Genomic DNA, 15,080 nt, shown 5'->3' on the forward strand with positions numbered 1-15,080 from the left:
TCTTCCCCTAGCACACTCCCTCTGGTGGTATTATACCGGAATGCCTTTAGTGAGACACCCTTATACAGCTTTCCTTGGCAGGGCACATTTCCAGCAAGTTCTGGAGAATAGATTTCCAGAAAGTTCTGCCAGTGTGGTATCACAGCAATTTCTCTGCCATTCCGTGAGTCATGGCCACGCTTTTTCCAACAAAGTCTGGATGTCAGTTAGGGGCTGGAGGGCACACTCTGATTTTGATAATTGTATGAGATATATGGAATGCCCTTGTTCTTAGGAAACAAATACTATAATATTTAAAGACATGGTGACACAACCTACTCTCAAATTATTCAGAAGAAAATACGTACATAGGCAATCACATGTTGACAATTGGTTAATCTGCATGAAGGAAACTGGTTTTTTAAACCATTCTTCAAACTTTGTATTTGCATTTCAAAATAAAAAGCTGAAAAATGAATGGAAGGAGAAAAACTAGAGAGAGCATTATAGACAACTCTTGAAGGGTTTGCTACAAAATGGAACAGAGAAACTAGAGGGGAAAGTGAAGTCAAAAAAACTTTTTAATATGGAAGAAATATCATGTTTGAATACTGCTGGCAATAAATCAGAGAAGAAAAAACTAAGAGAAAAGAATTCCTGAAGCAATGTTCTTGAGTAGGCAAGTGTGGATATGACCTCATACGCAAATGGAAGAAATACCTTTCCATAAAACGCATTGTTCTACGTAACTGTCAGAGTATGTGGAAGCAAATGCTGGTAGCTGAGACTGTGGGATTCTACAGAAGTTCTCTTCAACTTTTTCAACAGAATAGGAAGAAAACTCATTAGCTGAGAAAAAGAATGGAAAGAATATTAGTAATGTGAAACGAGAGGGAAACGTGTGAAATAAATCATCCATTCTCCCACCACCTAGACTCAGGTTGTTTTTTTTTTTTGTTTTGGTTTGGTTTGGTTTTTTTTTCCCCCACTAACCACATTCAGCTTCATGGGTGCAGGCATGGAATACGTGGAAGGTCACATTTAACTAAGAATGTGGTTTTGGTACAGTAAGGACAATGAATAATCAAGAAAGAAGAAATGATGTCAAAGATATGTGCAAGGTACACTTATAACTGATTTAAGCTGAGTTAGGAAGGGAGAGAGGATTTGAAGAAGGTGAGACAGTGAAATGGTGGTAGAATCAATGGATTAGAGGTTCTAGTGGGGTTAAAGGATTACTGGAGTCAGGATACTAGAAGGGGAAACATGGAAAGACAGCAAGTGGTGGTCAGAGAGTGGGATGCATGCAAGTGAAATTACGGAGATGTTGCACTTATTAGTCAAGATCTAGGGTATGACTTTGGTAATGAATGATTTAGGCAAGATGGAAGACAAGATCACTGAAGGAGATTCAAAGAACTGAAATTTCAAAGAACTGAAAAGATATCTATCTACAAGACTGAAATTACCAAGAACTGAAATCAGAAACAGTATTGGTGAGAGAGGAGGACCTTAATGAAAGGAGGGGATAATCCTGTGTAATAAAGAATGTGGTTGGCTTTTATTCCCAGTTCCTGGGAGGTAGTCTCAAATCCCAGGAATTTCCTGAGTGATAGGAGTGTCTTTGTTATTCCTGGTGGGCCCTGATTGTTTATGCTAATGATACGACTCAGAATGAGGGCTGGATACACCAAAAAGACCAACCATGTGATTAGAGGGTTGGGCTGTGAGCCATGTGATAGCAACCTGACCTCCATGGAGGGGAAGGGAGTTGGAAATTGAGTTTAATTAGTGGCCGATGATTCAATCAATTATGCCTACACAATGAAACCCAAATAAAAACTCTGGACAGCAAAGTTCGGGTGAGCTTCCCTGGTTGGCAAAAGTCTGTGTGTACTGTTATACTATGATGTCCCAGGAAGGTGACATGTCCTAATTCCAGAGGGAGAAGAAGCAGAAGTTTCACATTTGAGAGCCTCCAAGACCTTGCCCTACATGGCTCTTCTTCTGACTGGTTCTGTTTTGTATCCTTTTTGCTACAATAAAACTGCAATCACAAGTGTGGATGTAAGAAACATTCGAACCTGTAAAGAACTGTTATAAGTTTATCTGAGTCAAAATGATGAAAATTGCTGGGAAGCAAAATCTCAGTGGACTGAGAAAATGCTACAGAGAATGGCATTTTTGCAGCTTATTTTATACATTATAATCAAAGGAGGAGACGTAAGGAGAGTTACACGATATCCATTGGTGGTAGATTAAGGGGCAGGAGAAAGCAAAGTAGGGAAATCTCTAGGACTGAATAAAAAGACACATACTTCTTTTACATTGGTGGGTACAGAGTAGTTAATAATTAACATTTACAGCACACAGAGATGGTATGCAAGTATCAAGATAACAATGAGGGGTTCTGTGGTCTCGTGCTCTGGTACAGCAGTTGTGCCCTGAGGGGTCTGGAAAAGAAGACTGCTCTGACATGTCAAAGCTATGTTATCTTAGATGCACAAGACAATAGACAAACTCACTTAAGGTAAAGATAGACCTTTGTCAAGGAAGCTAAAGGCCTAGCACATGACTATCCTCCTTGAATTTATTTAGTTAGGAATTTTTAGTTAGGAATTTTTATGTTCATAGTGGTTACCTACATGCTGGCCTCCCCTGAGCTTGTCAGGCGTAGTATGTGGCCCCATTTTTGTCCACATAGGTAACGCACGTTCCTGAGTTTTATGAATTGTTCTAGTGAATTATCAAACCTGAGGGAGTAGTGGGAACCCTTGAATTTACAGCCGGTTGGTCAGAAATGAGGATGATTCTGGTAACCCTCAAGCTAGTGACTGCTGTGTGAAGTGAGAGTAGTCTCGTGGAGGACTGTGCCTCTAACTTGTAAAATTTAGCCTGACTCCAGGTAGTAAGCATTGTAGTAAGCAGAAATCACTGTAGGGAACGAACCAGAGATACGGTCAACAGCAATAATAAGGGGTTGTAGTAAATAAAATCTGATGATATGACATTCAAAGCTAGAGAATTTTAGGGGAAGGGGAGAATTATTTGAATGCTGAAGAGAATAAAAAAGATATCTACTCTAGCTCCGGGTTCAGTGGTATGTGGGTTATAGGAAGAAAAAAGGGAGGGAATATCCCGTGAGGGTAGAAGAGGAAGGAGTGAGTGCTAATGAACAAGTGATGGGAATGAACTTCAAAAGAGGAAAAGACAGTTAAGTCACAATAATTGGTAAAGATGGGAAAACTGCTTCTATTTTCTTAGTAAAAGAGAAAGCATGGTCACCAGCTGAATGAGAGAACAGGAAATATTGAAAATTTGAGTTGAAGGGAAAGATATAATCATCTAAGCAAATGAGAGTGTGGAAGAACCAGAATAACACAGTAGGACAGCTTGGCGGCACTAAGCGATGAGTTTAAAGTCACTGAACACTAGCCAAGAATTTAAAGTCAATGTGGTTGTTCTGCTCCAGCCATATTCACCTATAACTGTACAGGTGTAAAATAGGTAGAGCTGGTTTTAACCAGGGCTGGGTTTTGCCAGGCAAGAACCACCAAGGAGAAAGGTCAAGGGGGTTGTGGATAGATGCAGGAGAGCAACTATAATTATGGACCATGGGAATTCAGCTAGTTAGAAAAGTAAGTGAGGACATGAATGTACTGAAGAAGAGTGAAAAGGTGGTAAATTAAAAAGTCCCACTAAGGTCAAAGAATTAAGGTTGTTGGGTACGAGAAGTGAGCCAGAAAAACTAAAGGTGGTAGTTAGAAACTAAAATGCCAGAAATTGACATTATAGAATATTGCAGTTATTGGTAATAACAAATTTAAGGCAGTGACTCTCGATCCTGGCTGCACATTAAAGTCACCTTGGTAAACTGTTAAAAATAACATCCTGAACCACACCTCAGACTGACCAAATCAGAATCTCTAGGAGTGAGTCCTACACAACTGTAGTCTTTCAAAGTTCCCAGTTAATGCAGATGAACTGAGGGTTTAAAAACATCTGCATAGGATACACACTAGAAGTGAATGGCTGAGTTAGAAGACAAGATCAGTAGAGAAGTCAAGAGGCCAGAGTATTAGAAGGATCATCTGTTTGGATACTGAAATCACCAACTACAACAGGAGTAACAGGAGAGCAGCAGTGAGCACAGGAAATCTAGAATCAGCTAAGAAAGCAAAGAGAACACTTAACACACCTCAACAGGAAGAGCCACCACTTAACTCTTCAGGGAAGAGTTAAGTCTCAGTTAGAGAAAGAAGGTAGTAATGTTTAGGGAAGAGGTTAAAGATAAAAAGGAGTTATGAAGATAACTGGCAGTGAGCCCCAGAGGGTACAGAGAAAGGGTGTCATGGTCATAAAGGGTGAAAATTGGGATCAGAGAAGAGAGATAAAGGGAAACAAAACTACTGGAGAACAAGACCAGGAAGTCTCAAAAAGCAAGCTTCCATATTCTTTAACATTACACAAAAACAACAAAAGAAAAGGCTTGGTGAAGTCAGAAAAAGCTTTCCTGAATCTAGCCACATTCTAAGAGATTTCTGAAATTAATTTCAAATAAAAATGAATCACAGAGAAGTATCAATGTCAATCCCATACGAAGTTATTATAAGAAAAGGGAGAATAAGGAGCAGATTAACATCCTTACAATGAAAGCGTGCCAGAAAGGCATGCCCACATAAAAGATCAAAACTGTAACATGCTATTTCAAAATGAGCTAAAAGACCTTAAGAAAATGACACGAGACACGAAAGAACAACAGATGTAAGAATTATACAAACTCAAAAGAGATGACATTAACTCAGGAAAAGATTAAAAATAAAAGGAATGAATCATTCCAGAAATGAAGACAAGAGTCAATAAAAACAGATAATCCCTTAAGAAAAATAGAAGGTAAAAAAGAGAAAAATTTTAAAACTCAAAAAGAGATAAAAAGAATTCGAGAAAAAGTGATGAAAAACAATGAATAAAGGCAAAGAAGACTGAACATAAGATTATACGAATCCCTGAAGGAAATCAAAACAAACAGTAAAAACAATAATTTTAAAAACTTTCCTAAAATAAAATATACACATATTTGAAATTACTTTTTGAAAGTGCACAATGTGTACCTGAGAATATCAACTGAGAATGACCAAAATGACTTTACTATTACTAAACATTAAAGAATAAGGAAAAAAAAAAAAAAAAAAAGGAAAAACTGGGGCCAGAAATGGGGAAATAAAGAACTACATGGACATGAATTAGAGTCCAAGAAATGAGACATGAACTGGTAGTCTTGGGTTTCTCATGATATAAAAGGGATAAAGTACATAATGAGATTAGACCTAATAATTTCAGAGCACCAGAAAAGTGGCAAACTGTGCAGGAGATAAAGAACCAGTTACCTGTAGGTAAAGGAGAATCAAACTGGTATCAGACTCATCTATTACACAAGAAGCTTGAAGACAGTGGTATAAGATTTATATGCTATATAGGAAAAAAAAAAAAAAGAATTATAATTCGAGAACACTACATCCTGCCAGGATATCATTCACCGATGAAGATAAAAGAAAGGCATCTTTACTCAAAGAAAGGATTCAAAAATTATACCGCAGATAATCTGAGAAAATTACTACAAAATCTTTATCAAATGCTTTTCTGGCATCTCTTAAGACAGTCATTGGTGTCTTTTTTCCAGTCTCCACCACTCCCAGAGTTGTACCTGGCAGTACATATACAGCCAAATCCAAGAACAATATCATATACAACCGGGCCTAAAAATGGCTTCGAGAAACTTAAGATCTCAAGGAATACAAATTTTGCCAACAAGAACAATAAGAAAGACCTCAAAAAGATTTAGGCCAACGTTTCCAAGGCAATGAGCACCTATACAGAGGCCAAAGAGGTGCTCATTAAGCTCAAAGTAATCAAATATAAGATTGTAAAAGGTGCCAGCCCTAAATTGGACATGCTCGCCCATATCATTCATTCTAGTCTCTGGAAGTACTCTTATTTCCATACTGTCAAGGTAACAGGCTTTGGCAACCAAAGGCCAGTAGTGAGGCTAAGGTCCAGGCCCCACAAAGTCCCCTCAAAAGACCCCAGAATAAAAGGCTTCTCTGTCCCTCAACTCTGAGGATCAAAGATTTGTACAACACTTGGATTACTGTTCACATGGGCAGGAATCTCCCTATGCTATTTTGTATAAATACAATACGAAGTCCCTCAACTCACCTCAAAAGATAGAGATAATCGCTTAGTCTTTACACCTTGTAATCTAATATAATAAATTATGTTAATATTTAACTGTCCTTGCCTTCCTAGAATAAACTCTACTTGATCATGATGTACTTTTAAATACACTGCTGGATTTATTTTGATAATATTTTATTTAGAATGTTTGCTCTCTAGTCATTAGTAAGAGGTGACTAATGTTTATAGTAGCAAAAAATGAAAACAATCTTAACATCCATTAGTTGGTGAAAAACAATAAATTACAGTATAGTATGCTATGAAATGTTACTCAGCTTTTAAAAATTCATTAGAGTTCCATTTACTAAACTGGAGAGTTAGCCATGATATATTCTTAAATGAATAAAGCAAGTTACAAAAAGCCTGTATATATGCATATGTGTGCTTATATGTTTTTGAGCCAAGAGAAAGATTTTGAAAAATACTCGAAGTGTTGATGAATGTTGGCTACCCCAAGGAGTAAAAGTAGAGAAGGGAGAGACCTGAAGGGAGAGAAAAATATTAACTTTTTCTTTATTCACCTCCGTTTTGATTATTTTAGTGGTTGCAAGTAGAGTATAATTTTTTTAAAAGGTAAAATGGGGGGGGGCGGTATCAGGGGCAAACACCAGTTACCTATTATTATAAGTAATGACATTTGTTAACAACTAATGGCTACCGTTAGACATTTTTAGCCAAAGACAAAAAGAGAATTAAATTATCAAAAGCAAGGAATCATTATAAAGCTCATTTATTTAAAAATACAAAATCCAGTCTCAAGCCAAAGTTGCATATAAGCAATCTTTCCCAAGATGCCCTCAGGAGGAACTATAACTAGCACAAACATCAGTTCGTGGCTATTATGACAACTAAGAATAAAACCAAGAGATAATGAGTCAAGTCCATTTAAAAAAACATATTCAATGACTAACTGTAAAGATGATACACAGATTAGCAGAAATGGACAAAATGTTACAGAAATAATGAAGTTTGGGGGGAAAATGAGATTTTGACTACTTAGCTTACCATACAAAAGAGGGGCAACTCTTTCTACTGTATTATTTTGTACTGTAAATAAACAAGTCCATTTTATTAAGTAAATCACAAAAGAAAATCAACCACCTTGACTGTCACATACAAGATTTTTAAAAAGAAAAATTACAAAAAGCTATCAACATCAAGCATGGCGGGGCAGGGGATAAAGTTATTACACACAGAAAGTTTCGGTTATTCACAAAAGCGAGAGATGTTTGTAAAAGTTGAAAACGTTTACATGAGATTGAAAAAAAAAATCTGTCAAAGAGCTCACTGTCTCAAGAAATGTTGTGATTTGCTATCTTATAGAGGAGATTAAAAATTAATTTTTTGTCAAGTTTGTGGTGCTTAAAAAGAAACAGTCCCAAAAGAAATACATACTAAGAGTCTGCTCAACAGCATCTCTCCCCTATCAGATTTTATTAAGTCAAGAACTCTTTCTCTCAACTCTCTTCAAATCCATAAAAGAAAATTTCAGGACACAAATCAGTAGCTCAGTTACCATGGGTTTTTTAATGCCCTGCAAGGCTGAAAAGGAAAGCAAGACAACAAGGAAAAGCTGGACTGGCAATGCTAGTAAAAACAGTGGGGAGGAGCTATGCGAAGCGCACACCAAAAAAAGAGAAATCCAGGACACTTTCCAAAGCGTTATAAAAATTACCACTTATTAAGTACTAGACACTGTCCTAAGGATTTTCACTGATACTATTTCATTTTGTCATCATCAAAACCCTGCAAGATAGGTTTTAGATCCTTTTAAGTAACAGAGCAATAATTCGAACCTGTTTTCATAATTCAAAAACTCACGAATAAAAACTCACGAATTCATGTTCTATTTACTATAATACAACGTATCCCATGACTGTAGCATTTCAAAAGCTTCTTACAACTGAACAGTATGTCATTGTATAATATGGGAATATATCAATAACAACTTCCAAAGGCAGTCTCTCTTCCTCTTTAAAGCCCTAAAAAAGAAGAGCAATGATTCTCTGATGCTGAATTTGGGTGTGTAGTCTTCATCCCACATGCTTACCAAGCTAATTACCTTCATTCACACTAATTCACAATCCCGGGAAGCCCAGATTTCATGGAATTTGAACAGAAATAGAATTCCAGAGTACAACAAATACCCATCAAGCTTTAACAGCCTGACTAGCTTAAGCTTATCAAATTTCAGCAACTATAGCTAGAAATTGTAGGATCTCCACAACACAAGATTAGAAATAAAGGGCTAAGTAAAGACTTCATTTAGAAAGAAGGAAACTGAGGCAGATTGCCCATGACTAAAATGATTAAATCACAATATCTACATACCCACTCCCATTTCCAAGTTTATTAACTAACTAATCTACTTATAGAGCTAGAATCCAAAGGTAAGGAATGGGGGTTTCCATGGCAATAAAAAGCTGATGCCATATTTCTTCATGTTGTCAATTTCTATAATCAGATATGTCATCTGACATAATCAGATATGACCATGCAAGCATGGTTTTACAGACAAGGAAATAAGCACAGCTAACCTGGTCCAAAGATATCCGTTTGAAATAACAAAAGTTTTTCATTATTATTGCATATATAATTTTCTTTGTGAATTTTATGTCTGCAACACCTGCTAATATTTATAAAAAAGGGATACATAAATCACTATTTTCCTTTCATAATAACTTTGTCACCTAAATAAAACAGTAAGACCTACGAACATTGGCCAATGAAACTTTAGGGAAGTGACAAACTTTAATATTATATTTTAAACTATATTTTCCCTAGAAGTAGAATGAGTATCTAGGACATAAAATTCTAAATTAAAATTTTAAATTTTATTTAAGAAAGACTATGAAATGTCCACCTTCAATCGAAAGACTACAGCAGTAAAAGTAACTACTTTATGTAGTAGTCAATAGATACTTAAGTGAATGATTTAATGTTAATAATACATTGAATAAAAATGCAATTTTTCCAACTAATCTAACTTAACTCATATTCCTTTAACATAATGTATCTGCATAACAGACCAATATATAAAATCAAGGTGTTTTTTTTTCACATAACAATGATTTTTAGTGTAAAATATGTATGAAAGACTGAGACCTGAGTAAACTAGGAAAAATGTGCTCTTATTTGCTGTGTTCCAAACGTCTCTGCTTGGGAAACCTCTTCTAAGAAAAGGAACAAAACTGGATGAACACTTTGTCAGAAACTTCTTCAGAGTTAGACATAATATGGGTGTCATAAGGAGAAACAGTAAGAGCCCTGTCAGATAAATCACTACTAAAGCAAAGTGGCCAATCTCTTCTCAGTAGTAAATGGAAGAGGGCTTTAACAGGCATAGTTGGTTAGTCTCCAACTCATGACATTTAATGAACATTTAATGGGCACAGACTATATAACAGACCAAGAACTGGTAAACTATTGGCAAAAGGTCAAGACAGTACATACATATTTAGGCTTTGTGGGTCATATGGTCTCTATTGCAACTATCCAACTCTGCTGTTATACTCAGAAAATAGCCACGGCCAATATGTAAATAAATAAGCATGACTATATCCCAAAAGAACTTTCTTTACGGCCACTGAAATTTGAATTTCCTATAATTTTCACATGTCACAAAGCATTACTCTTCTTTTGATATTTTTTCAACCATTTAAAAATGTAAAAACCATTCTTAGCTAGCAGGCCATACAAAAACAGATGCTGGGCTGCATTTGGCCCATGGCTGTAGTTTACCGACCCCGGTAACATATACAATGAAAATAACTGAGCTAAAGTTCACACAGAGAACCCTCTAATCTGCCTCCCTACACTCTATGATATATTAAAAAATAACAAAATCGACTTTATCTTTAGAGTTGGTTTCAATTATAGTTCGGGAGTTATCTGAATAACATTCTAGATGGTGTATGTATGCATGTATATCTCTCTACACATATCTCCTGATGTCTAGAATGTTTTCTGATTCCACAATAACAGTTGAGGTTTCAAAGGCATAACTAGGGTAGCTCAACCATCTTTATTCAGTAAGTTGATAATAAGCACCTACTATATACTAACTATGATGAAAATAAAAGATGAAAAGACATAGTGCCTGCTTTCAAGGAGCTCACAGACTAATGATAAGACATAAATAATTAAAATATGATGTAATGACTACCATAATGTTCATATTTAACAATACAATGGGTTAATAAATAGAAAATGGCATGCCCAAGCCCACTCAGGAGAGTAGGCAAAATCTACTTCACTCAAAAGACACTATTTGGGCCAAGACATAAAAGCTGAGGAGCAGCGGGACCAGAGCACAAAAGAGAGGGACGAAGTACTCCATGCAGAGAGAATTTCATATATAAAGGAATGAAGAGGTAAGAGAATTACATATAGAAAAAACCACAAGTAGTTTAGTACTGTTGAAGCCTAACTCTGCAGGAGAGTGGTAGGCAATGAGTCTAAAGAGAAGGCAGGGACTGGATCATGAAAAACTTTAGATGGTTTGCTAAAGAGTTTCCATTTTATCCATTAAGCAATGAGGAGGGGCCACAGCAAGATTTAGAAGAAAAGTGACTTGATCAGACGATCATGTTAGAAAGATCACTCTGGCCACAGAGTACTGTGAAAATTAATAAACAGAATCCTTATTTAAATTGGAGTCAGGAGGCTAGAAGGGAGAGCTTTCATGCAGGAGTCACTCAACACACACTAATGATGCCAATAAGAAGAGATATACTTTGTCTCTCCATCACTTTACTACCTCAGCTGGATGAAGAAAAGATTCCTTCTTGCCCACTTCAGCCAATGGGAGACTGCCATAACTCAGCCAATGAAAAGTCACTCACTATACTCCCAACTTTCAGTTTCCTCCAATGGACTCTTCATTTGCAACAGCCCTTCCCCAGTCCATATAAGAGCAGTCCTTCCCTTAGTTTCTCTGGATTTGCTTGTGGTCTGCCATTAGACCACAGTGTACCCAACTGCAATTCTTTGTTGTTCCCAAAACAAACCCTGTCTACTTGTTTAATGTCAACAGTATCTATGAAAGAAAGGAACATAAATTTGACATAAACAGTAAAGATGTCTACTGGGCAATTGGATTTTTAAAAAACATCCCAACAAGACTGTTCACTATAATGCGACTACTCAGTTTAAATGAGTGACGTAAGAATCTCTCAAGTTCAACTTTTTATAAAAGGAGTTTGAGAGAGAGGATATATACCATGAACTGAATAAAGGCAGAAATTGATATTATGGAGGGGGAGGGTTAAGAAAGGCCATGATTAAAACTAACACTAACAATTCTTTTGCCTCTTAAATTTACATTCAACTATTGTTTACCTTCAACTATACAAGGACTAACAGAAGCTGAACAATACGTTTTTGTAATGTGAGGCCCATAAAAAAGCAACTAGTTCACACTTACAACATCCGCAAACACAGATTTTAAATGATTCATAAACATTTTTTAATAAAATAAACTGACCTAATAAAGAAATTTGTTTCCATAAATAATTATGGTATCATAATTACTTAGAACTTTCTGGAAGAAAAAAGATCCCTATCAGAAACTTTTTTCACTTACTGCATCTTCAACCTGTTCTAGCCTTCTAAAACTCAGGCCCAAATTTCTTGTTCTCCATCTAGTATTACCTTAAATCTTAAACACTCAAGATAAAAAAAAAAATCCTCTAAAAGAAAGAATAAGGACCATTGGGTGGAAAATCATAGCTGTCTTTAAGCTCTTCCTTTTAATCTATTTCTCATCACAGATTTTTAAAGAGATTCATCAAGGATATGTACTCTCCATCACCATATATAGACCTCCTTAACAATCTTTATCTACTACAAAAGAGGCTATTCAAATAAACCAAGTGATAGTTTTCATGGTATAACGAGGACTAAACTACATAGTATATTTAATAATAGATTGTGATGACTACAGGCACTCAGCAGATATGACAGTGCAGATATTTCAAATCAGCAGGTATTTCAATTCATTTGGAGGGGGGGAAAAAAAGGTCCAAATAATTAAACTAGATTTCAAACTACTTTATAATATTTGTTTCCTTAACCAGTCTAGTACTAAAAAAGTAAACAGCATTCTGCAACAGCTTATTCTAGCTCCTTGAAATAAAATCTGGGTAACAGCAGTAAAAATATTCCAGCTAACATCGGTGATTTTGTGTAAATACAGTCCAACAAAATCCAAGTAGTGTGCTCAGTGTGTCTCAAAGATTCAATTTTAATTCTACTTTAAGAGGAAGAAATATGAGAAGGAGAGAATTTTGATGCATTTCTTTTATGCATACTTGTTCTACCTTATCAACTATCCTAATACTCTCCTTTTGGAACTATATTGTTTTCTAGGCCTACTTTCTTCTCCATTCAAAATAATGCACAAAGAATCAATTCATAAAATACTAAAAGAGCAAAGGCATTTATGGGGAAGAGGGGGAAAAAGCTAGACAGCTAACATAGGATGGGCAAGAATCAATGATAGAAGAGGGAAATAATCTAATGTTTAACAATGTTTGAAAAACTTTATGATAAAGACGCAAACAACAAATTAGGTTTTACAAGTATAATAAAATGAACTATCAATCAATATAAATACAGAGCATGATCTGACAATTTATTAATTATACTAAAATATATAAACATACATCCCAAATGCCTTAGCCATAATCAGTAGATTATATTTAACTTCCTTATCAACGAATGTATATAAAAATGAAGGAAGTGTTTGATTATATGAGATATGTGATTCACAGAATGGCAAGAAGTTTGGCTAAGAGAAAAAAACAGCTGTTACAAGTGTAGGAGATGACATTCACTTCTTACTCTTAATACTTTACACATTTAAAAATATTTCAAATGTAGTTGTTATTTATAATACAATATTTAAGGGTGAGGAAAATCTGAATAATTGATGGAAGAAGTAAAATGTACATATTCATCCAATCCATTTTTATTAATTACTTTTAAAAATAAAATAGAGGCCAGAAAAATGTGAGCAGGTAGAAGAAAACAGATAATTTCTCCTTAATTTTCCTAGAGAAAATTAGCAGTAAAAGTTTACTGCTAATTAAAGAGATAGTACGTACGTACACACACACACACACACACACACACACACACCCACCCCCAAACTACCTGAAGGTAACTTTCTACCTGAAAAGTTTCCCCCACAGCCAATCCTGCATCACAAATATTTCCTTAACCACAAAGTGCTGATGACACTACCCCACTCATAATCCCAGAATTACAAAAACTCCTAAAAAGTTCATGCTGTATTTTTTGGTGTATTTGTAAGCTTAACATTTATGTGTCTTACTACTTAGGTTTATACACATCTACAGTACTTGCTTTTATGATGGGCATTTGCATTTTAATGTGTGGCAATACTAATTTGATTGAGAGGGCAATATACTGGTGAAGAGTACAGAGTGTGAAGCCAGAGTTCCTGAGTTGAAACTCAGCTTTCCACTTCCTAGCTGAATAATTTTAGGGAACTTATTTAATATCTCTGTGTTTGTTTCTCAACTGTAAAATGGAAATAACAGTACATTCCTCACTGGGTCTTGAAATTGGCTAAAACATCTATAACAGAGCAGGGGCTGTGTAAGGGTGAGGTATTACCACCAGTACTACTTGTTAGCAATGGTACTGCACCATCTTCCCGAACATATTGAATATATTTTTAGCAATTTGAATGATTGACTAAAATTAGATATTATTTTAAAAAGACACTAAATCTGAAGGCTGATTGATAGAAAGTTTAAAGCACTACAACTTTGAAGAGAATAGGTAATTAATAAATCTACATAACCGTTCTATCAAGAATCTGAGGAGAGTGGCTTCCCGGAGTGCAATTATCAATTTCTTCCCTTACACAAGGGGGCAGTGATAACAAGAAAAGAATGGGGCTCTGCAACACCTCTTCCTACAGACAGTAGGGGGTGGCAGCACATATGGCTTACAGTCAGAACAAAACAGGAAGACCCAACAGAACTGCTCTTTATTCTCTTCTGGCCCTCTCCTCTCTGCTTTAGCCCCAACATAGCCTCGAGGTGAAGGATATATCTACAGAAAAGACCAAAACCCGAAATTAATCACCAAGGAAAATCCAGTTTTGTCTTTGAAGCAAAGGATTCCTCAATGGCTGAATTTGGATCCAGGAGGAAGCCAATCAGTATGAATTTTCAGATTCTGGCAAATTACTTACTGTTCTTATTATAAGAACAACATTCAGGCAAGTGATACAATTTCTCTACAAGAATTATAACATAAAGCACTAAATTCTATCAATAATTAACTGTATGTTGATAAACATATTTCTCCTTTCATGGTGTATAGCCAGTAATTAAATGTATACATATAAGTTATATTAAATAGCTCGTGGAGCTGTCTTTTGTTACTTCTGAAATTCCAGCTATGTTCTGACAATCCTCTCAAAACACAAATGTTCTTTAATGGAAGTCACAATGTTTTGTAGCATGTTTTGCAGCATACATATATAGGGGGAGGGATATTTAATATATTTTTTGTGCTAACATTCTGAAGATGATCTACCTGGGAAATGCTGCAAGAAGCACTCCACTGACAGAATCCATGTTGTTGCTTTTTATGCCACATTTACTGTATTCATTTTTTTCCCTATTTTGCCACCCCAACACCAAGAACAAGCAAGAAAATATCAGTACTGTCATTGACTGTAATTAACCACTGCAACAGCTTTCGGCTCCAACCCCTCAGAAATGCCTGAAAATTTATCCCTTTTGTTCACCATATTGTTTTGTTTTCCTCATTCCAGATATTTTCACCTGTGTAAAAATGAAGGGGCACATACGAAAAAAATTTCCCTC

At 35.8% G+C, this 15,080-nt stretch overlaps 2 protein-coding genes across 7 annotated transcripts in view; one reads left to right on the forward strand and one right to left on the reverse strand.

The window, feature by feature from the left end:
- The window catches only part of TANC2 (tetratricopeptide repeat, ankyrin repeat and coiled-coil containing 2), a 296,707-nt gene that overhangs the window by 280,637 nt on the left and 990 nt on the right, over positions 1-15,080 (reverse strand). The gene's annotated exons all lie outside the window — the stretch shown is intronic.
- The window catches only part of LOC120600374 (uncharacterized), a 95,781-nt gene continuing 83,055 nt past the window's right edge, over positions 2,355-15,080 (forward strand). Inside the window, exon 1 of the mRNA XM_039859893.1 lies at positions 2,355-2,509. Coding sequence (XP_039715827.1) covers positions 2,355-2,509 — 155 coding nt within the window. The remainder of the gene's footprint in view (positions 2,510-15,080) is intronic.

This window comes from Pteropus medius, unplaced genomic scaffold (genome assembly GCF_902729225.1).
Source record: "Pteropus medius unplaced genomic scaffold, Ma_sr-lr_union100, whole genome shotgun sequence".
In the NCBI taxonomy this organism is placed as follows: Eukaryota; Metazoa; Chordata; class Mammalia; order Chiroptera; family Pteropodidae; genus Pteropus; species Pteropus medius.